Genomic DNA, 23,349 nt, shown 5'->3' with positions numbered 1-23,349 from the left:
AAAAAGTTTTTTTCAAAATTATTGTTTTTTTTTTTTACCTAATTCATATTGACAAGAGTGTCCATATCTAGTTAATCTTATCAGAATAACAAAATATTACATTCTGTAGCTGTGCTTTGATACCTGCAAGCCTCACTAGTACATGCAGCATTTGTAAGTCCTATCCTGACAGCTGCTTCTACTTTAAACATTAAAGCTGCTACATGACTGCATGTTTCTCCAAGACTGGATTTGAAAGGAGAAATGTGTAAGCTGTGATATACAATTTTTCACCATAGTACAGACGCCATTGAAAGTCTCACACTGAACACAATTGAATTGGTACAACAGTCACTACATTTTCAATAAATAAATAAATAAGAACACTGATCAATGAAGACTTACCCGGCTTTGCAGTCGCAGTGAGCAGTGATTATTTCGCCGTTCTCTTTGGCGATCACCCACGGGAAATGCGAATCACGCTGTGACTCTGCTTGGCCAGGTCTAACCTCTGCTTTTAGCACGATCACTGCTTTCTGTTTGGCAGAAAAGATCGGCCCAACTTTTCGAGAAACAAAATAATCATAGGCCTCCAGACTTTTGAAAGCCTTTAATCTTTCATGAGTGAAGGGTCCAGGGGTTTCTATTAAATAAGAATAAATGTCTCCCCAGCAGATTGGTGGCCAAGACACGGGCGAGTCGGACTGACGTTTTTTTGTCATCCCAGATCTCATATGGGCTTTGAATAACTTCGATTTTGTCACCAATACAAATTTTGAGCTTCTCTCCAAACCTCCTCTGGTCTTCAGATGTTAAAGTGCTTATATATTGTGGATTTCGCCCGCTAACTCTCTTGAAAGTGCTCGTCGCGTCTTTACAGCCCGCCATACTGTTTGTTTTGTTGCCACACAACCACTCGCGCATGCGTACAAAGATGTCAACAAAGATCCTCCTATTAAACAACTACATTTACAAGCTTGCTAGCTCAATTGATAGAGCGTTGCACTTGCAATGGAAAGGACCAGGGTACAAATCCTGAAGAGCAAGCGAGTGGCATGTTAGCTGAGTGTCATAGAAGTGCCACAAAATGATTTGGTTGCTTTAACAATTTGGTTTCTCATCTCACATTTGCTTGTTCTGACACTATCCGTTAGGTTTAGGCTAAAGGTTTAGGGTAGGGAAACTCGATAGAGCATTCAACTTAAAAACCTCATCTGTTTGGGAGAACGTTGAACTCGCTTTTAGCGCCACACAGTGGACATTTCATCTCAGATCTGCTGCGATACGTGCAATAAACCATCCATCCATCCATCTTCAACTGCTTATCCGAAGTCAAGTCGTGGGGGCAGCAGATCCAGCTGGAAGCCCCAAACTTCCCAATCCCGAGCCACATTAACCAGCTCTGATAAGGGGATTCCGAGGCGTTCCCAGGCCAGTATGGAGATGTAATCTCTCCACCTAGTCCTGGGTCTTCCCCGAGGCCTACTCCCTGCTGGACGTGCCTGAAACACCTCTACAGCTCTCACCTAAACACCTCGTGTAATAAACCACGTTGTATAATTTTGGCAAAAATGTCACCAACATCATGTAATATTCATGAGATTCAGACTGGGAAAAAATTACACTTAAACTGGTAGGCCGGAGAAACATTATGAATGGGCTTTGTGTAACAGTCAGGTGTTAAAATATATACAGTAGCTAATAAAATGCATCGACATTCATTCTCACATATTGTAGTTAGTAAATAAATGTATTGCAGACAATGGGGAAAAAAGTAGCTGTAGCGGTGCAATGCATAAAACAAAAAGTTGTATCAGGACAACTCTGTAGACAACTCTGTTGCTTAAAATAGGGGCGATATAGGATGCATTGCATGCATCTGTTGTAGACATGGCCTAAAGACTGGTGCTCTCACAATCCTGACCCTGTGACAAGCTTTTCAATCTAGTCGACTTTAATAGCACTTTAAACACAAGACACGTAATTCCTGTTACCCATGATTAGTTTTAACTGTAAAATAACTTTCACTTAGCCCCAATGCACTCACAGGTAAAAAAACAAGTCAAGCATGAGATCCCAATACCACAGACCTGTGGCACAAAAATGGCCTGATCTGTTTCCTTGATGCCCTAGGCAAATACACACCCACAAACACACTAACAAACCCACATCTTTGTTAGAAGTGGTGCGTTCTCATCTCAAACCCTGGGAACATGATATCAGTGATCCTGAGTTTCTTTGCTCTTTTTTTGGCCACTATTTTGTTGATGACTACAACTGTCCAGTCTAAGCTGTAAAACAGGTTTCGGGATAAACTCAAAAACTCTTCCTGCTATATTTTTTTACTTTGCCATTGTTTCCCTGTTGGCTGATTAAACACGAAGTCACCTTGACTTAATTTGAGGAATTTAAGACATGTGAAACCAAAACCAGTGGTGAACCATGCTCACAGATCAAGCAAATGTAACGTGACTTTGCTTTTGAATAGGTCTGGTGATGAAAGAGTTTATCTGAGAATAGCTGAGGTGGGGGAAGGGGAGAGAGAGAGAGAGAGAGAGAGAGAGAGAAACGTGGTGATAAGGGGACTAACCACTGTGGTTGTATTTAAAGAAAGAGTTCAATTAAAAATGTTAATTCTATCTTCATTAACTCACCCACATGTCGTTCTAAACCCACATGTCGTTCTTTTGTGGAACACAAAATGTATTCATGCTGCTCCTTTTCAAACAATAAAAGAAGATTCATCAAAGGAGCACATATGACTTGATATTTCAATTGTCTAAAGCTGTAAGAAGTTATTGAAAATCGAACTCTGCTGTAGGATCATATTTCTGAGTAAATCGTTCATAAAACATTCTTGCATGAATGATTATAAGAATATTTGCTATAAATTATTTGCATTGAACAGAATGCAGCAATTTACGTGAGAACTATATAATTTGCATTGCATTACGAATGACTTGCAATAAGTTTGTGTACATTGTAAGTAATTGCTTGTTTATATATAAAATGTCAAAAGTGACACTTTTTATAAGAATCCTTTTATGAATAATTTGCAAATGAATGTGTAAATTGTTTGTAAAAACCATTCTTATGTAAATTATCATTTCGATCTGAAGTGACAATTTTCAGTAGAATCATTTTACGATTTATTTGCACTGAATTGAACTAGTGGCATTGCCAGGGCGGCCTTGGGCCAACACAAATTAGACCGACGCCCACCCAGAATATTAGAGATTATTTTTTTATTTCAAATATATATTTATAAAACAGTTTAAAGAATGCATAAATTCTCATTTCTGAAAGTGTGAAAGAACTGTTTTTATGCGCATCTTCTCTGTTGTTAAATAAAATTGGGAACAAATAGATTTGGCCCATCCATATTTATTGAGGCCCACCCAAAAGTAAACCGTATTTACGTAAGAATGGTGTGGAGAACTGAATTCAACAGTCTACGAAAACCATATTTTACGAATTTAGATTAGCTAAATTCAACAATTTATATAAGAATAGTTTAATCAATGATTGGCAATAAATTGAGTAAATAATTAGTCAAACCATTCTTACGTAAAATTGCCATATTGATTCTTATGAAGCTTTCATAAGAATTATTTTGTATGATTTACATTGAACTGAATGCATGATTTTACAAAAATTATTTTATGAATGCTTTGCATTAAACTACTCAACTACTATGCAAAATCGATTTTTCAAATGATCTAGGTTACCACTATATTACTATGGAAAACTATGCTTATAAAATCAGCAAATAAAGTTAAAAGGAAAACACATCCACACTTTATAGTGTCTTTGCAAAGAGAGCCTGCTGGACATAGCGAGATTGAATTCTGTTCCACTCTGAAAACACTGAACATTTCTGATCAGATCCTAACAGACGGAGTCATATCAGACTGTTCTCCCTCAGGGGGTCTTTCCCAAATCTCCTCAAGGCACATTTGATCAGATCTCCTTAAACTAACAGCACCTGACAGCACAGGCTGAGCGTACAAGCTCCATACACTTCCTTCCATACACATGCTACTCTGCTCTGCCTTTATTTAGCTGTTCACAACACATTTAAGGGAATAGTTCACCCAAAAATGTAAATTCTGTCATAATTTACTCACCCTCTTTCTGGTCAGTTGATAGGGACTCAATTTAAAGCTTAAAAAATGACCCAAAAGTGCCATAGAAGTAGTCAATGCAACTTGTGCCTAATATTTGAAGTCTTCTGAAGGCATACAGTAGATTTGTGTGAGAAACAACCCAAAATGTAAGTTTTCATTATTTGTGTGAAAATGTTGCTTTCATGAGTGCTGAGAGAAACATTGGAGTTATATTTGGTCAAATAAAGTGTTGCAAAACAGAGCATCAAAGATGTGACATATTGCTTAAATATAATACAATTACTTTAGATGTATTATTATTATTAGTAGTAGTAGTATTACAGTGAATATTACATAACCATACAGTAGTGATATATCTCTTATCATGTCGATGGTTTTAATGAGTTTACTTTAATGTGGTGCTTCTCTGATGCACAACACTTATATTTGACATTTGGAGGAAGAGCGTTCGGGTCATGAGGCAGAATACCTGAAGCCTCTCGACACAGGTACTGAGAACAAAATTGACCTGATCTATTACACATTCCTACAGACATGAATAGCTCTGATGAGAATGTGCTGTTTAACATGTTTGTCGCTCTCGTGATGTGGTCAGTGCTGGTCCTTTCAATAGGCTAACTAAGCAAGTTGCTTATGGCCCCCAATCCACAAGGGGGCCCCTACACCATCAAAGAAAATTTAAGCAGTGTTACGAACATACTGACGGGGGTCCCTATACACATTTCTGCTTAGGGCCAGTAAAAGGCTAGAACTGGTACTGGGTGTGGTCTGAGAAACCTTCATGCTACAGCAGTTTAATTTGAGGGTGGAAATACATCAAATGATTGAAAGCGGTAATATGCTTCATCTGTTGACACTGGGCTCAAATTAAAAACAGATTGAGCATAGAAAGAGAGGAGAGTACATTTGAAGTTACTGAGTTTTCCTTCCTTTGTTCCTTCTTTCCTTTCTACCGTCCTTCTTTTCTTCTATTTTCCTCCCTCCCTTGTTTCATTCTTTCCTTCACTTTCCCTTTCCTTTCTTTTGTTTTTCTTCTTTCCTACTTTCTTTTCTTCTATTTTCCTTCCTTTCTCCCTCCCTCCCTCGTTTCCTTCTTTCCTTCATTTTTCCCTTCCTTCTTACCTTTGTTCCTTCATTCCTTTCTACCTTCTTTCCTTCTATTTTCCTACCTTTCTTCTGTTTTCCTTCCTTCTTTCATTCTCCCCTTCATTTCTTCTGTTTTCCTTCCTTCTTTCATTCTCCCCTTCATTTCTTCTGTTTTCCTTCTGTCCTACCTTTGTTCCTCCTTTCCTTCCTTCCTCCCTCGTTTCCTTCTTTCCTTCATTTTCCCCTTCCTTCCTTTTGTTTTTCTTTCCTACATTAATTTCTCCTTCCATTTTCCTTCTTTCCTTTTTATCTTCTTTCTTTTCTTCTATTTTCCTCCCTCCCTTGTTTCATTCTTTCCTTTACTTTCCCTTTCCTTTCTTTTGTTTTTCTTCTTTCCTACATTCATTTCTTCTGTTTCCTTCCTTCCAACCTTTGTTCCTCCTTTCCTTCCTACCTTCCTTCTTTTCTTCTATTTTCCTTCCTTCCTTCCTACCTTTGTTCCTCCTTTCCTTTCTACCTTCCTTTCCTTCATTCATTCTCCCCTTCCTTTCTTTTGTTTTTCTTCTTTCCTACATTCATTTCTTCTGTCCTACCTTTGTTCCTTCTTTCCTTCATTTTCCCCTTTCCTTTCCTTCCAACCTTTGTTCCTCCTTTCCTTTCTACCTTCTTTTCTTCTATTTTACTTCCTTCCTCCTCCCTCCCTCATTTCCTTCATTCTCCCCTTCCTTTCTTTTGTTTTTCTTCTTTCCTACATTCCTTCCTTCCTCTTAATTTCTATAAATTCCTTCCTTCTGTCATTACTTTCTTTTCCTTCATGTCTTCCTTACTTTTGTTTTTATTCTTTCCTGTCTACCTTCCTTCTTTCCTTTGTCTTCCTTGTTCCCTTCCATCCTGTCCTTCCTTTCTTAATGTTTTCTTAATCGAGGCATAAATCCTTTTTTGACATTTAAAACTAGAATGAATAAGAAAACACATTTCTTCCTTTCATCATGTTTTTTTTTTGGTAACCCATGACTTATTATCCAAGCATCAGAAAACAAATATTGACTGATTATGCATTAGTTTCATCTGCTGTGCTGATAGAAAGCAGCACATCAGGTCAAGAGTGCCTCATCTGTGAACCAACTGCTCTTCCTGTCCAGACTGACACATCAGATCCCACTGGGAAAACATGGAAATTTCTGTCAGATCAAAATCATTGAAGCGAACCCAACCCAGTGTCAATGAGCCCCAGTAAGAGGTCTTGCTTGCTTTTTCAAAAAAGTACTGTGGTGGTACCACAATACAGACATAGTACAAGATGCTAATCATGGTACTGAATGATAACCATATGCCTCAACGTACTTCAAAGAATGCCTGTTATTACTATCATGCTATATGTACAAAAAGTCATGGTACTACCAAAAATGTACTGTTTAACAAATCTAGAACTAGTCACGAATGTTTGGTGTTAATCATTGCAGAAAAAGGTGGCTGGGAGTGACGACAACTCATTGTCTTTTGTTTGTCATAGCACAATGAAGGAATACTTTCTGGTATAAATCTATTATTCCCAACCTTTTATCCACTCTTAAAGCTCCTCTTCCAAAAAACAATTTTCTCTCTTACTGGGTCAAATCCATCAGATCCCCAACTTATACACAGGGCCCCTAAACTACCCTGCTACATTTGAACCCCCCCCCATTAATCCAGGGTCCTTCTCAATACCCATGGCCCACATGGCCCGTTATGTTCGTCCACCCCTCCTCCAACCCATCCCCTTTTTCTGTGCATCCATTACGGGTGCACCCCAGCTCACCCCAACCCCTTTTATCCTTCCTCTGTCTCTGCTACACACAGATGCAGACATACACTCTACATAATTACAGGGCACTTGTTTGGGTGGGTCATTTATATGGGGATATTCGTGTAACACCACAATGCCCCTCCCCCATTCAATAAATTCCAGAGCACGACCCCTCCTTTAAAAGCACCGTGATAAATGGCTATATTACCCCACCAAGCACCTCTCCGGGATGGAGTAAAGGACCCAAACAACCTCAAAAGTTATTTCAAGGGAGCTCTTGCTAAATTGTTCAGGAAATCAGCCCTTTGCAGGCCGTGTGTCCTCACCTTTGGAGGAACAACAACAGGACTATGATGGTCTATTGAGTGGATAAAGACTTGATGCAGATGTGGTCTAAACAACAGCCTAAACAAGACGTTGTAAAACAAAGGACTAGTTTTAAAGCATCCAATTGTCTCTTGGTGCAATAGCAATAAACCTTTAAAAAGTTTTCAGCAACAAAGCAGCCAGTGTTTCAAATACATTTGAGAAGATGCATCCTGTAAAACAAAGCTATTAGTGTTGGTTCCACTTACTGCACACCTAAAAATTAAAAATTCTCACCGTCATGTTGTTTTAAAACCACATCTTTCTTCTGTGGAATTATTACAGGGACAATCCCCCCGGAGCAACCTGGAGTTAAGTGCCTTACTCAAGGACACAATGGTGGTGACTGTGGGGTTAGAACCAGCGACCTTCTGATTAAAAGCCCTGTGCTTTAGCCACTACATCACCACCACTCCACATGGACTACAAATCTGGTACATTTACTAGAGCTGGACTGTCACTAGTCAGTATATGCTTTCGCTATACGGATAAAGAGCAGCTCGGACATTCTGCTAAATATCTTTTGTGTTCCATGGAAGAAATTAAGTTATACAGGTGTGTGATGTCATAGGGTCGGTAGATGATGACAGAATTAACATTTTTGATGAACTAATACTTTACTAGAATGAAACTTTAAATATGAGACTCTGAGCTCTACGATATGGCACATAAAAGTCAAAGTCATAAAAGTCTCTTCAGCAAAATTCGGACTGAATATTAATGGAAAACTGATTTATGTTAAAGGTGACACTCACCCCGGTAGTTCGGATGCACTCGTGGTGTGTAGCCACCAAATTTAATGAGGATGGGGACGTTGTATCCCAGACGAACCCACTCCACCACATGTAAGGGGAAGAGATTTGGGGTGGTGGCCCCTTCAGATGGAGGTGTGAGGCTGCAACCCAGCTCGGCAAAACCTCCGACTCTTCCCTGGACCACTGATTCAGCATGCAGAGAGGGACCTGAGAATCACAATAATACACATATGAAGTCTCACTGCAGAACTCAAATATTATTGTTCTTTTCCCTGTTGAAAAGACCAGCTTAGAACAGCATGAATTTCCATGCTATTTTAGACTGATTTATGTTGCATGCTGGTCCGGACTGATTTAAGTTGATTAGTGCTGGTACAAACAGCTTTTTGCTGATTAGTGCTGATAATTTCTACAGGTTGGTGTTGATTTAGTGCTGGTCCAGACTGATCTATGCTGGTTAATACTCGCCAAGACTGATGTATGCTGGTTACTGCTGGTTTAGACTGACTTATGCTGGTTTAGTGCTGGTCCAGACTGATCTATGCTGGTTTAGTGCTGGTCCAGACTGATCTATGCTGGTTAATACTCGCCAAGACTGATGTATGCTGGTTACTGCTGGTTTAGACTGACTTATGCTGGTTTAGTGCTGGTCCAGACTGATCTATGCTGGTTTAGTGCTGGTCCAGACTGATCTATGCTGGTTAATACTCGCCAAGACTGATGTATGCTGGTTACTGCTGGTTTAGACTGACTTATGCTGGTTTAGTGCTGGTCCAGACTGATCTATGCTGGTTTAGTGCTGGTCCAGACTGATCTATGCTGGTTAATACTCGCCAAGACTGATGTATGCTGGTTACTGCTGGTTTAGACTGACTTATGCTGGTTTAGTGCTGGTCCAGACTGATCTATGCTGGTTTAGTGCTGGTCCAGACTGATCTATGCTGGTTAATACTCGCCAAGACTGATGTATGCTGGTTACTGCTGGTTTAGACTGACTTATGCTGGTTTAGTGCTGGTCCAGACTGATCTATGCTGGTTTAGTGCTGGTCCAGACTGATCTATGCTGGTTAATACTCGCCAAGACTGATGTATGCTGGTTACTGCTGGTTTAGACTGACTTATGCTGGTTTAGTGCTGGTCCAGACTGATCTATGCTGGTTTAGTGCTGTCCAGACTGATCTATGCTGGTTTATTGCTGGTCCAGACTGATCTATGCTGGTTTAGTGCTAGTCCAGACTGATCTATGCTGGTTAATACTCACCTAGATTGATGTATGCTGGTTACTGCTGGTTTAGACTGACTTATGCAGGTTTAGTGCTGGTCCAGACTGATCTATGCTGGTTAATACTCGCCTAGACTGATGTATGCTGGTTACTGCTGGTTTAGACTGACTTATGTAGGTTTAGTGCTGGTCCAGAGTGATCTATGCTGGTTAATACTCGCCTAGACTGATGTATGCTGGTTACTGCTGGTTTAGACTGACTTATGCTGGTTTAGTGCTGGTCCAAATTAATCTATGCTGGTTAATACTCGCCTAGACTGATGTATGCTGGTTACTGCTGGTTTAGACTGACTTATGCTGGTCTAGACTGATCTATGCTGGTTTAGTGCTGGTCCAGACTGATCTATGCTGGTTAATACCTGCCCAGATGGTAAGTACTGGTATAGACTGATTTCTACTGTTTAAAGCTTCAGGTTGATGCTGGGTTAGTGATAGTCCTGATTGGACCATCCGACTGGACCATCAGATTGAATGGTCCAGACTGCTGGTTTAGTGATGGTCCAGACAAATCTATGCTGGTTAATACTCGCCCAGATGGTAAGTACTGGTATAGACTGATTTATTAGTGCTGGTCCAGACTGATTTATGCTGGTTAATGCCAGTTCAGACTGTATTCTAATGATTAGCACTGTTTTAATGCTGGTCCAGAGTGATCTATGCAGGTAAATACTTGATCAGGCTGATGTACTGCATGCTAGTTACTGCTGTTTTAGACTGATTTATGCTGGTAAGTGCTGGTACAGACTGATTTATGCTGGTCTAGAGCAATTTCTACAGGTAAGTGCTGGTCCAGAGTAATTTCTTTTGTGATTTATACCAGTTAGTGCTAGTTTAATGCTGGCCCAGATTGATTTATGCTGGTTTAGAACTGGTCCAGAGTAATCTATGCTGGCTAATACGCGCCCAAACAGACTTATGCTGGTTTAAACTGATTTATGCTGGTTATTGCTGAATTAGACAATTTTATGCTGGTTTAGTGTTTTCTTTCTGGAGTTCTCAGGTGTGACCTGTACATGCGTATGTCTTTGTGTTTCAGGTGGGAAGGAAAGATTTGAAATATGATTTTTTTTTTCTTTAATTTAGATAAATTTGCATCACAATTTTTGATTGAGTTTGATTGGACATACAACTTTTGATGTTAGCAACAAAGGATATAGAATGCCTATAAAAAGTTGATGAGCCTCTTTATTTTTCTACAATAACAATGCACAGTTATTTGATTAATTGCATTTTATTATTTTAATTTACCATTGTTTTTCCCTCCTGTACCCTACCCCATTTTTTGGGTCGTGACCCACTAGTTGAGAACCTCTGATCTAGACAGTGAGAAATGATATGTATAGACCCATTTGAGCGGTTTTGTACCCTGGGTCAAACTCTCAGATCTGCCAGATCTACCCCTGTACATCGTCTCAGCCTGAGATTAGGGGTAATCTCTCAAAGATGACCCTCGCTGATAGAATAGAGAAGCACAACCCCCCCCCTCCTATGACCCGATACCCCCTGGGGTGCACACATGGTCAGCTACCTCGAAGAATCAATCCCCGTGATAAAAGCGTGCCTGGAGAGAAGGGAAAATCTAAATCCCAGATTGGTCCAAATCCGGATTTACAGATTTCATTTTTTTTTTTTTTTGCAGAGGATTTAATTTGATTCCCTTTCCCCCAAATGTTTGGGGTGTTGCCCCCCAAATACCGGCACGAACACTCTTACTGGCTCGAGACGGTTTAATTCCCAGATTGTGTGCCATACGGAACATAAAGGGTTGTCTGTTTGTTAATGAATGGTATAAATCCTTCTACCAAACGTGTTCTGTGAGTAAACAGGGCTGAACCAAACCCCTGTTGTGTTGTTGAGATTGTGATCAAGCTTATAACAAAATAATTAACCAAATCTGATAAACAAATGTTTATTTTAGACAGGATATGTTTGGGTATGGTGGAGGGGTGAGAACTTTAAAAACACCAGCAGAGGATTCATGGGGAGAAAGAAAACAGCACACAAATGGAGGGATGACAGACCAAGTGAATGATTTCCCAAAAAAAAATCAAACATTTAAATATGCAAAATAACACCATGCATTTACAGTTGCAAAGCACCAAACTCCAAAAAAAAAATCAGCTTTGACAAGTAAATAAAACATTGTACAGTTGGCAGGTCACCTCATATAAATTACAACATTAACACACCGACTCTCTCCCAAGTATTCCTTTTATTGTAGTAAAAATTAGAAGTTGTGTCACATTCTGCACTTGAAGCCAAAATAAATAGTTGGGAAACAAAATGATGGTGTCTCTACATTGTTGAGAGAGGTAGTAATTTAAAGGTTCACTCAGTAACTTTTTGCTTGTGTCATCTTGATCTTGGACAGTGACACCTAGTGGTGTGGATGCAGCATAATTCAGAATCAATAGTTTTCAGTTACAGATGCCATTGTAGAAATTCACTATTCAGCCATGATTAATATGTAAGATTGAAATGGGTAATGCAGTCCAAATTCAAAATATTGGAGAGTTGTCTGCCCTGCCCCAGACTCGAAGCTCATGCGGGTTGCCAGAATGTTGACATGCAACTTAGCCAACTCAGCATCCGTTTTAAAGGATTTCTGGGCTTTAAGCTGTCTCCATATTCCAAAGGTATCTCCAAAATGTATCCTTGTTTTACTACGCCTCTGGTCATGGTGGTTTTTAGACAGATGGCAAGGATTTTTAGGTTGGGTGGAATCTTTAGGTAAGGAGTGGTGGTGGCGTAGTGGGCTAAAGCACATAACTGTTAATCAGAAGGTTGCTGGTTCGAGCCCCACAGCCACCACCATTGTGTCCTTGAGTAAGGCACTTAACTCCAGGTTGCTCTGGGGGGATTGTCCCTGTAATAAGTGCACTGTAAGTCACTTTGGATAAAAGCATCTGCCAAATGCATAAATGTAAATGTAATCTGTCATCTCTGATCCAGTTCGTTTGCTGGATTCCATGGCTGCAGCACAGCGTGTTTTATGCCTGCAAACTTGTTCAAATCTTGCAACCCGGCGGTGTCGAAATACTATTGGTGAGTGGGCGCGATCAAACTGGCTAAAACAGAAACAGAAATTCGGACACGGAATGGAAACTTCAAAGTGGAATACATTAGCTGTAGCATTGTTATCGGAGAAGACAATATTTCAATTTAGCATGTTTCCTAATTCTCTAATGACATATTATGGTCATTTTATGATTTTTTACAGTAAAAATATTACATATAGCACCTTTAATTTAATCCAAGAGTGCAAGTGTCCAATAACAAGATGGTTACTGAGATTAGTAGAGTAGTATTCAGCTGGTCATGTGATTTTAAAATGGCAACCCTCATGAGGGCACCCCTGCCGCATGTAGAATAAAACAGCTTTTATAAGGTTACTGATGTGTCTCATGTGAGTGGTCATGATTTTATACAAATGTTTTAAAAAAGTATTAAATCAGCAGCATTACACATTACATCTTATAACAAGCTTTTCAAAAACATTTAAAAAGTAAAACAATTACGAAGCACAAAATTATACAATAAACAAAAAATATGGAAAAGGTACCCTACAAAAATATCAAAACATTGTTTTGGCCGACGAATATTGTAATGAATAAATTGTATACATTTCAAACCATGTGACACCATGCCCCCAATCTGACTTTCATGAAAAATCATAACATAGAATAGTTGAAACTACACAAATAATTACTATAATTTAAGGTTTTAAACTAGGTCTTTGAAACCAACATACAAAACCTTTGCTAGAGAAAACACACATTTGTGCAATTGGACTTTTGTCTCCAAATCGAATCGTTACTGAGATATAGACCTTGTGACAACTTCCTCTGCGACCACTAGCCCCAGACTCTCTCTTCTAGTTTCATGGCCGCTACAAAATATATATTATATTCTCAAATCACCATACACATATTAAAGGTGTGTCATTAGAACCATTAGTGTCCAAATACTTTTTGGGGGAACTGTAATTTTTGATTCTGTATAATATGAAAAGGTGGTCATACTTACGCAGTAGACAAAGGGCAGCAGCGACGGTGACATTCAGAAGCCAGAGTCTCTTTTGTACCATGGTAAACACTCACACACCATCACAAATACCCCACCTGAAACACAAAGACACACACATGTACAGGTCACACCTGAGCACTCCAAGAAAGAAAAGTCAACATGCATAATATTTCCTGGCTTAGAGGATTATGTACATGACCCAATTAATCTATTACACACATTCTACTTCACATTATTCATTACTTGCACATGAATCTCAAAACCTCAAACCAAAACCTGTTAAGAACATTTTCGGGTCATGATTAACCTCAAAATAATAAGAAAGAAATAGGAAATAATAGGAGTAATTTCAGGTAAAAGAAAGCCTATTTTCAGAACTATTAAGATGTTTTGCATCGATTCTGCATTACATTTCCCCTCCAATACTCATTACCGCAATGCAATGAAATTGTGATATATGATATAGTATCTTTCGTATCATGAGATTCACTCTATCCTGACCCAGACACTGAACACACCAGTGGCTAACAGTAATCAACTATCTGCCACTTTCAATAGTCCTCTCCAGTATTGTGGAGGAGTTTGCCTGCAAAGTGCCAGGAAATTAAAGCAGGGGGTCATTTAATACAAACACTGACTCTCCTTTGATTGAGTACCTGAGAGCAGAAATCCCCACACCCACCTCTCTCCCACGTAGACCATTCAAAGCCACTAATACCAGCTTATTACTTTAAGTTAATTAAAGCCGATGTTACAAGGGGAGGCTATTTTAGGACAGCATGCATGTGCAATGATGAAAAAGAGTGCATATGTGTTTTGTTGGAAGAGAGTTGAGAGAATGGAACAAAAATCACTAAAAATGTCATGGCATTAGATAACAAAATACCAAAGCAAGTGGCATTCATTTGTTAAAGAAAGATGGCACAAACAGTTATTCTGCAAAAATGGCTCAGAAAATGTGATGCAATGACATCCAGACAATTTTAAGTGTGGCTTAAGTGTCCAAATACTTCCTGGTGCCACTTCAAGTAGGTATTCACAAGAAATGCCTTTTGAGGACAGATTTGGTAGCTTGCATGAATAAAATTTCCAGTGGCGACGTGTCAAACTCATCTGATTCCATGAGGGGAATTCAAATATCTCGTCTTGACTATTTTCCAAGCAAAAATGAGGAGATTTCCACAACGCAGTGGAAAGTAATTGAAAGTAATTGAAAGTAACAGTCTCAGAATACCACAGGTATGAAATAAACCACACACTTCTTCAGTTTCCACCCCATTATCCTCAGTGTGAAAATGCTTTTGGTCTCTTGGCAAAATCATTTTTAAATATAAAGTTTTGTTGAAATATTGTTGTGGGTTGAGAGCTGGTCGCACACCAGACAAGAAGCGCCACGTCGATGTGGTGCACATAGCTGTCCAAAGTTGTGAATGTAATCAACATACAGAGAACATAATGACCATTGGTGATGATTCGAGTCAAATTTATAGAAAAACTATGCTAGTTGTGGTCTGTGTGGCTGTACAATTTTAAGCAGCCTGTGGAGTCGTGTCGGCGGCGAGTGGCGGCGGTGTTCGTACATAGAAAACAATTGTTTTGTATTTTAAAATGCGCTGTGTTATCTGACAGACGTATCTCGTGCGTGACCCCCTTTGTGGCTGGGGTAAAAAATAATGCAATGCCCTATACAATGTGCGCAAATCACTCGCATATGCAACCAAATTTGAGGCTATGCGACTGAAAATGTCTGTGATTAGCCACTGGCTGGAACAGTAAATTGTCAATTGATCTGTGGAATTTGTGTCTAAAGATGGGAATTTTGTTATCTCCAATGTAGCATATGCTCAAGATCCTTTAAAGCAATGGTTCAAATCAAATCAAATCAAATCACTTTATTGTCACACTACCATGTACACAAGTGCAACAGTAGGTGAAATTCTTGTGTGCAGTTCCGAGCAACATAGCAGTCATGACAGTGACGAGACATATACCAATTACAATAAACAACATACTTACACAAAACAATTTACATATCAAATGTACACATACTTACACAAAACAATTTACAAATCAGATGTACACATACTTACACAACACAATAATTATATACAATGCAGAATATAGAACAGAATATACAATACAATACAATAAGTGGGAGTATATGAAATATATATGTGTATATATATATATATATAGCAGTTGTATTGAGGAGAATATGTTGACAGTCCAGTGTGAGATTATAGCTGAATAAAGTGCAGTGCTAATTATTGATCCTGATAGATCAAGAGTTCAACAGTCTGATTGCTTGGGGAAAAAGCTATCATGTAGTCGGCTGGTGCGGGTCCTGATGCTGCGATACCGCCTGCCTGATGGTAGCAGTGAGAACAGCCCATGACTTGGGTGACTGGAGTCTCTGATGATCCTCCGAGCTTTTTTCACACACCGCCTGGTGTATATGTCCTGGAGGGAGGGAAGCTCACCTCCGATGATGTTCCTGGCAGTTCGCACCACCCTTTGCAGGGCTTTGCAGTTGTGCGCGGTGCTATTGCCGTACCAGGCGGTGATGCAGCCAGTCAGGATGCTCTCTACAGTGCTGGTGTAGAACCGTGTGAGGATGTGGTGGTTCATTCCAAACTTCCTCAGCCGTCTCAGGAAGAAGAGGCGCTGGTGAGCCTTCTTCACAACGGCCTCAGTGTGGACGGACCATGTGAGTTCCTCAGTAATGTGGACACCGAGGAACTTGAAGCTGCTGACTCTCTCCACCGGTGCTCCATTGATGGTGATGGGGCTGTGTTCTCCGTCTTTCTTCCTGAAGTCCACAACAAGCTCCTTGGTTTTACTGACGTTGAGGGAGAGGTTGTGCTCCTGACACCAGCGTGTCAGAGTGTGCACCTCCTCTCTGTAGGCTCTTTCATCATTGTCAGTGATCAGACCTACCACCGTCGTATCGTCAGCAAACTTAATGATGGCATTGGAGCTATGTGTTGCCACACAGTCATGTGTGTACAGGGAATACAGGAGTGGGCTGAGAACACAGCCCTGCGGGGCTCCAGTGTTGAGGGTCAGTGATGAGGAGGTGTTGCTGCCCATTCTAACCACCTGACGTCTGCCTGACAGGAAATCCAGGATCCAGCTGCACAGCGAGCTGTTTAAGCCCAGAGCCCGGAGTTTCTCATCAAGCTTGGAGGGCACTATGGTGTTGAATGCTGAGCTGTAGTCTACAAACAGCATTCTCACATATGTGTTCCTTTTTTCCAGGTGGGAGAGAGCAGTGTGTATTGTAGATGCAATGGCATCATCAGTGGAGCGGTTGTTGCGGTAGGCAAACTGCAATGGGTCCAAAGAAGGGGCAGAACAGAGCAGATGTGATCTCTGATTAACCTCTCGAAGCATTTGCTGATGATGGGGGTCAGAGCAACAGGACGCCAGTCATTTAAGCATGTGATTATAGCTTGCTTCGGTACAGGCACAATGGTTGATGTTTTGAAGCATGTGGGGACTACAGACAGGGAGAGGGACAGATTGAAAATGTCCGTAAAAACACCAGCCAGTTGATTCGCGCACGCTCTGATGACGCGGCCCGGAATGCCGTCTGGACCCGCGGCTTTACGGATGTTCACCCGTCGGAATGATCGGGTTACATCCACAACAGAGACGGAGAGTGAATCAACCTCTGTAGCGTCAGTCGCGAGTGCACTCTCCGCGAGGGCGGTGTTACTGTCCTCAAAACGAGCATAAAATGTATTAAGTTCGTCCGGGAGAGATGCAGCGGTGTTCATGGCGGAGACTTTATTCCGCTTGTAGTCCGTGATTGTGTTAATTCCCTGCCACATACTTCTGGAGTCAGTGGTGTTGAACTGACTTTCAAGTTTGTGCTTGTACTGGCGTTTAGCTGCACTGATAGTGTTACGGAGGGCATAACTGGCTTGTTTACGCTCCTCCGTGTTAGGAGAATTAAAGCGGAGGTCCGCGCAGTGAGTGCCGCGCGAACATCGCCGTTAACCCATGGTTTCTGGTTGGGGTATATCCGTATAGTTTTGGTCGGAACAACGTCCTCTACGCACTTCCTGATGAAACACGTTACGCTGTCAGCGTAAACCTCGATGTCGTCATCAGAGGCGGACCGGAACATCTCCCAGTCCGCGTGATCAAAACAGTCTTGTAGCGCAGAGTCTGATTGGTCCGACCAGCACTGGATCGTTCTGAGGGTGGGTGCTTCCTGTTTCAGTTTCTGCCTGTAAGCGGGCAGAAGCAGAACGGAAGAATGGTCCGATTTGCCAAATGGGGGGCGGGGGAGGGGGGAGGTTCACCCAAAAATGAAAATTCTCTCATTATTTACTCACCCCCATGCCATCCAAAATGTGTATAACTTTCTTTCATCTGTTGAACACAAACAAAGATTAAGATTTAGGAGAATTTCTCAGCTTTGTAGGTCCACACAATGTTGGTGAATGGGTGCCAACATTTTTAAACTCCAAAAAGGAAAATAAAAAGTACTCCAGACGACTCTGGTGGTTAAATCCATTTAATATATATATATATATATATATATATATATATATATATATATAGCAATATAAGAGGTGCAGGTGAGAAACAGATCAATATTTAAGTATATTTGTTTTTTTAACAATAATTCTCCTCCCTGCTCAGTCAATCTCAACTTCACTTCCACATTCTTCTTCTACTGTTTTTGGTGATTTTGGTGGGCAGGGAAAATAATTTATGCTTCACAAAATGACATAATTTATCTGTTTCTCACCCACACCAATCACATTGAATCTGAAGATATGGATTTGATCACTGGAGTCATATGGATTACTTTTATGGTGCCTTTATGTGGATTTTGGAGCTTAAAAATGTCAGCACCCATTCACTTGCATTCAGTGGTGATTTCTCAGGGCCAGTAAAGCTGGTGTAACATGCCTAATAATTAAATACTTTTTCATCCTTTCATTCTCAATGACCTTTTTGCCTATGTTTTATCAATCGCTTTCCACTCCTAATTCATCTACAAACGAATAGCAAAAAACAAAAAGTTTATCCAATCAGAATTTATTCGATGCTTACAAGCAAAGTGTGACAACTGTTTCACAAATGCAGTGTGAGATTCTGAGCTCCACCCCGTCAGGCCTTCATAATTTCAACAGAATCCCTAAACACTGCAGTGAATAAGGCATCTGAAGTCAGTTTCATCAGCCAATCAGATGGATTTATTTGTTCCTATGGGTGTGGTCTTTAGGATATGTCCCAGTCCAGGCCTTGAGTGACGCAATCACGCTTTAAGTGATGTACGTAATTTGGAAGCGAAGAGCGCGAGATCTTGTTGACGAGTCGGCTGTCATCACTGCTGGTATCACCATTGAGAAAGAGATCCTTATGGCTTTACAAACCTGAGATGTTCTGCATAACAGTGCGATTTAAACAGGAAAGGAGGACTGATTTTCACTTTAAGTGAATTGGTAAGTGCTTTTGCTTTGTTATAGCAACATCAGGAGTTTTCTAAGTGTAAATTAGGCTGCTTGAGTATCAGTGTTTGATCAAGTTTTGAAAAGTAACCGTGTACAATAACGAAACAATTTATTGCAAGCAAAATTTTAATTGCAAATATTATTAGAGAGATTTTTCTTTGTATTAGACCTCCTTGGTTCTGGCTTTCATGCATGGACGTGTTTTTAAAATGTCAATTGGTATTATTAGTTGACTGCCACATAATATGTGATCGTCTTATTCATTGTGAAACTGTGTTTTCTTAATGGCATGAATCGCACTGAAGGCCTAGACTTAAAACGCACGGGCCACGCCAGCTTGCATTATATAAACCTACAGAGCTGAGAAACATCTTAATTTGTGTTCTGCAGAAGAAAGAAAGTCACACACATCTGGGATGGCATGAGGGTGAGTAAATCATGAGAAAATTTTCATTTTTGGGTGAACTTTCCCTTTAAGAATGAGGAAACAAAAAGAGGGCTGCTTTGTCTAGTATTTGACGAGAATTAGATTTCTGTGTAAAACAGGTCTCGGCTGCTTTTGCTGCACAATTTCTGTGAACAAAAAACACATAATACCTGAGGTGTGAATGGTAAATGATCCTGCCAGTGCTAAAGTGTCATTTAATTACAAAAAATATATATTTTCAGGGTTTAGACTATCCAAAATCTGATCACTTAGGAAAGTAAATGCACACCTCTCATTGACAAGCCGAACAATTAAAGCCGTAACGCTTGTGTCTGTCGCATAAACTGTGTGGGATGAGTTACGAGCCAACGTTTTTCTGGCTGACCAACAAACCAAACCAGCCAACCAAATGGCTTTGCTTAAGTCTTTGGCGTCATGTGAGCTCCTGTGCTAAAATCCAAATGTCATAATCCCATGGCTAGAGTCAAATAGACCAGTGTAGGGGTGCGTATTTACTCCGTCCAGGAGTCAGTGCTTTATTTGCTAGCATAAACGCTTCAAACAGGTTTAGAACAGTAGGAACTGATCTCGAATCAGCCTTCAGGATGTGCCAGATTAGGGCAGGGCATTGTGTCCCTCTGTGTGGAGTCTCTAAACAGGCAAGCTGTTGAACAAGGCCTCCTTGTGAAAGTGTCTTTCAGAGAGAGCAGAGCAAGCATTCGGCACATGCAGAGAAAGACAGACAGAAATAGAGTAAAGCCTGTGTTTCAAGAGGGGAGAGGATGGGTGAGATTGAGACTTTCTGGCCCAGGGGTCTCCAGGTCTGTCCTACTCTGGCCAAAATGATTACAGATATAGTTCAAAATGCCACACAGGATTGGAACAACATATGGGCAAGCACGGGAGAAATATGCCACAATTCAACAATGCAAAATATAGCAAAGCTTCACTAACAATCTTCAGTTGTTTCATGCATTACAGCTTGACACCCATTTGATACAGAACTTTAATGCCTATAAGAGACAGAATCTGTGTCACACTTCAAAGGCTGAGTGCTAGGAAAGATGCGTCCTTTGAAGGTAGCGGTATACAGAGTGTACTCCTATAAACAAGCCTCGTTTAAATGAGACGCTCTTCGTGGACAAACTGAAAAACAGGTTAACCCGTGCGAGCAAGAGTGAGTGAGAAGGGAATCCCTGAGGTAAACTTTAGAAGAGTTATAATAATGACCCATAGTAGAGAGAAAAGAAAATGTATTTTAGAACTGTACTTTAACATTTAGTTTATAATACTTTATTTAAACATTTAATTCTAATCATGCATAGCAAAGATGAGGTAAAGCATTCAAGTCTTTCTCATTAAAGGGCACCTATTATACCCCTTTTGTAATTTAAATGCAATTTAAAACTTTGTTGTCCCCAGAATGTGTCTGTGAAGTTTCAGCTCAAAATACCCCACAGATCATTTATTATATCATGTTGAATATGCCAATTTTTGGGTGGGAATAAAAATGAGAGATTTAAATGCAAATGAGCTGGTGATCCCCGCCCCTTATCCAGAATAGGGCAGAGTTTTGACATGTCTACTTCGGATAACTAGACATCATAAGCAATATGACTGACAGTGAAAATAGTGGTGTTCAGCCCGTTATGTTTGAACCGAGTCAGACACTGATGAGGGAGAGACTCCGTCAGAAATAACAACTTTGAGAATGAACCAGGAAGTTTCCGAATGGTTATTTGATCATTTATTTATTTGCAGTTTTGCAACGATGGATGAGCAACACACACACACACACACACACACACACACACACACACACACACACACACACAGTTACAACGTTTGCTATGCGCTATAACAAAACAATACACATATATAAACATGTCCGTCAGCAGTGTCCATCAACAGTCATGGGTGGGGCCTGTACAAAGTGACATCACTTTGTACAGAATCTGCGAAAGGCTTGTTCTGAGACATTGTTTATGATTAATGGGGATTAAAAAAAAAGGACTGGGTGGATTTTTATCACTGTAGGGTGGTTGTGTACACACACTTCCAACACGCATTTATGTTCAAGCACCATGTAAAAGTGAATTTTGCATAATAGGTCCCCTTAAACGTGCTCATTTACAGACGCTCTTTACAGAAATGCCGTTTTTTGTTAAAGAGACAGTATCAATTTTAGAACGTATTAAACAAATCAATGTAAATACTTACAAATTATGCAATGAAACAAAAAAATAATGATTGAATACATTGATTTGTAAAAAGCCAAAATGTGACCAACATGATGAAATAAATTAGTAATTAATTTCTTACATATATAAGCAAAAGGGACATTATAACTGAAATCCACCCATATGAATTGATATCGAATCGGAAGCCTGAGAATCAAATTGGGAAATCTGTATCAACACTCAGCCCAGGTTGTGAGTGCCAACGAAGAACACACCTCTTGCATCCTCTGAATTCTGGTGAAAGGTTGCATTCAAAAGCTGCATTTGGAGTGTTATAGTTACTTTTCTAAAATGAGACAGCCTCGATGACAAATTCGGCCGACACATGCGACCTCCGGAGCATGCAGCCTTCAAAATGAGACACATCCAGGGAGTCCTAATCACAGGCGACTTCTGCAGCTGCACAAGCTTTAAAATGTCTTTGGATCATTTGAAAAAAATCTCACAAATATTTCATACTGTGTGGGGTTTTTTTTCACCTTACAGGCAGTAACGGCCTGGAATGAAAAGTTATAGTGTATCATAAAAACCTGTTCGTAATTTCACACCAAAATATAACTGATACTTCTTTAGGGTGCAGAAGAATACATCTTCCATTCTTTCCATTCCATTCCATTCTAATGGAATATTGCAGGCTTCGAAAAGTAGGCCTTCTTTACTTGGAGCGCATCACAAAAATGTAAATGACAGACTAATCTGGGATCCTCTGGGTGACATGTTCAAACCCCAGACTATAGGATACTGCCAATCTTTAAGTCACCGGTTTGGTTGCACAATAGGGGTGGTTTAATCTGAAATCAGGTGGCCTTCTTTTAAAATAAGCCTTTAAACATCTCCTGGAGGCGGATGACCTGAAACAGATGCTTAAGACAGGTTATAAGTTGAACAGAGGTCCGATCACCTCCGAACTGTCTAGGACATGACAGGACATGCTCTTGACTAATAAGGTTGACCACATGCTCGCTAGTAGCGATTTGTGACGGTTGGTGCTATTCTGGCCAATCTCATCTAAAACCCTCAATGCAACATACAAGATCTCATACTCTTGTACCTTTCAGAGTAATTCTGGAACTTTGTATTGCGACACTTCAATGAGACATGTTACCGCCTCCCAACGATGAATCGCTTGTGTTGTAGTGTTCCTCATTTCTAAGTCGCTTTTGGTTAAAACATCTGCTAAATCATAGAGGGGTTATATTCATGAGGAAAAGAATCACTGATTGGGCATTTCTATAATATTTATCGCTATAAAAATATAGCCCTTCCCTGGTGGTCTAGTGGCTAGGATTTGGTGCTCTCACCGCCGCGGCCCGGGTTCGCTTCCCGGTGAGGGAATATGTTTCGGGGCGGCTGTGGCTCAGGTGGTAGAGTGGGTCGGCCGCTAATCGCAGGGTTGGCGGTTCGATTCCTGGCCCACAAGACTCCTCATGCCGAAGTGTCCTTGGGCAAGACACTGCACCCCAAGTTACTTCCAATGGCAGACTAGCGCCTTGCATGTCTGAAGCGAGGCCGGGAAGATAAGTGGTGAACGAGTTCCACCTGTGTGCCACACCGGTCTCATGTTCCAGTGAGGGGTGGCAGGAGTATTTCGGGAGAGAGAGACACACACGGACCTGTGCATGTTTATGTACTGAAAGTAAAAGCCGATGATGTTTGTCTACTTGTTTGTTCAGCTGGTCCCAGCTTCACCACAATCGCCACTGGTGTTGGCCATGAGCGGGAATCGAACTCGGGTCGCCGGGTTCGTAGCGCAGCACGCTAACCGCCACACACACACACACACACACACACACACGCATGCACG

The 23,349-nt window shown here is 40.6% G+C and overlaps 1 protein-coding gene across 1 annotated transcript in view; it reads right to left on the bottom strand.

The window, feature by feature from the left end:
- The window catches only part of LOC127630641 (protein turtle homolog A-like), a 63,204-nt gene that overhangs the window by 35,859 nt on the left and 3,996 nt on the right, over positions 1-23,349 (bottom strand). The window contains exons 2-3 of the mRNA XM_052108274.1: positions 13,408-13,502; positions 8,100-8,306 (exon numbers count right to left, since the gene is read on the bottom strand). Of these exons, the coding sequence (XP_051964234.1) occupies positions 8,100-8,306; positions 13,408-13,468 (268 nt within the window). The 5' untranslated portion in view covers positions 13,469-13,502. The remainder of the gene's footprint in view (positions 1-8,099; positions 8,307-13,407; positions 13,503-23,349) is intronic.

This window comes from Xyrauchen texanus, chromosome 37 (genome assembly GCF_025860055.1).
Source record: "Xyrauchen texanus isolate HMW12.3.18 chromosome 37, RBS_HiC_50CHRs, whole genome shotgun sequence".
Lineage (NCBI taxonomy): Eukaryota > Metazoa > Chordata > Actinopteri > Cypriniformes > Catostomidae > Xyrauchen > Xyrauchen texanus.
Note: the sequence above shows the minus strand (reverse complement) of the source record. Positions and strands in the feature narration are given on the sequence as shown.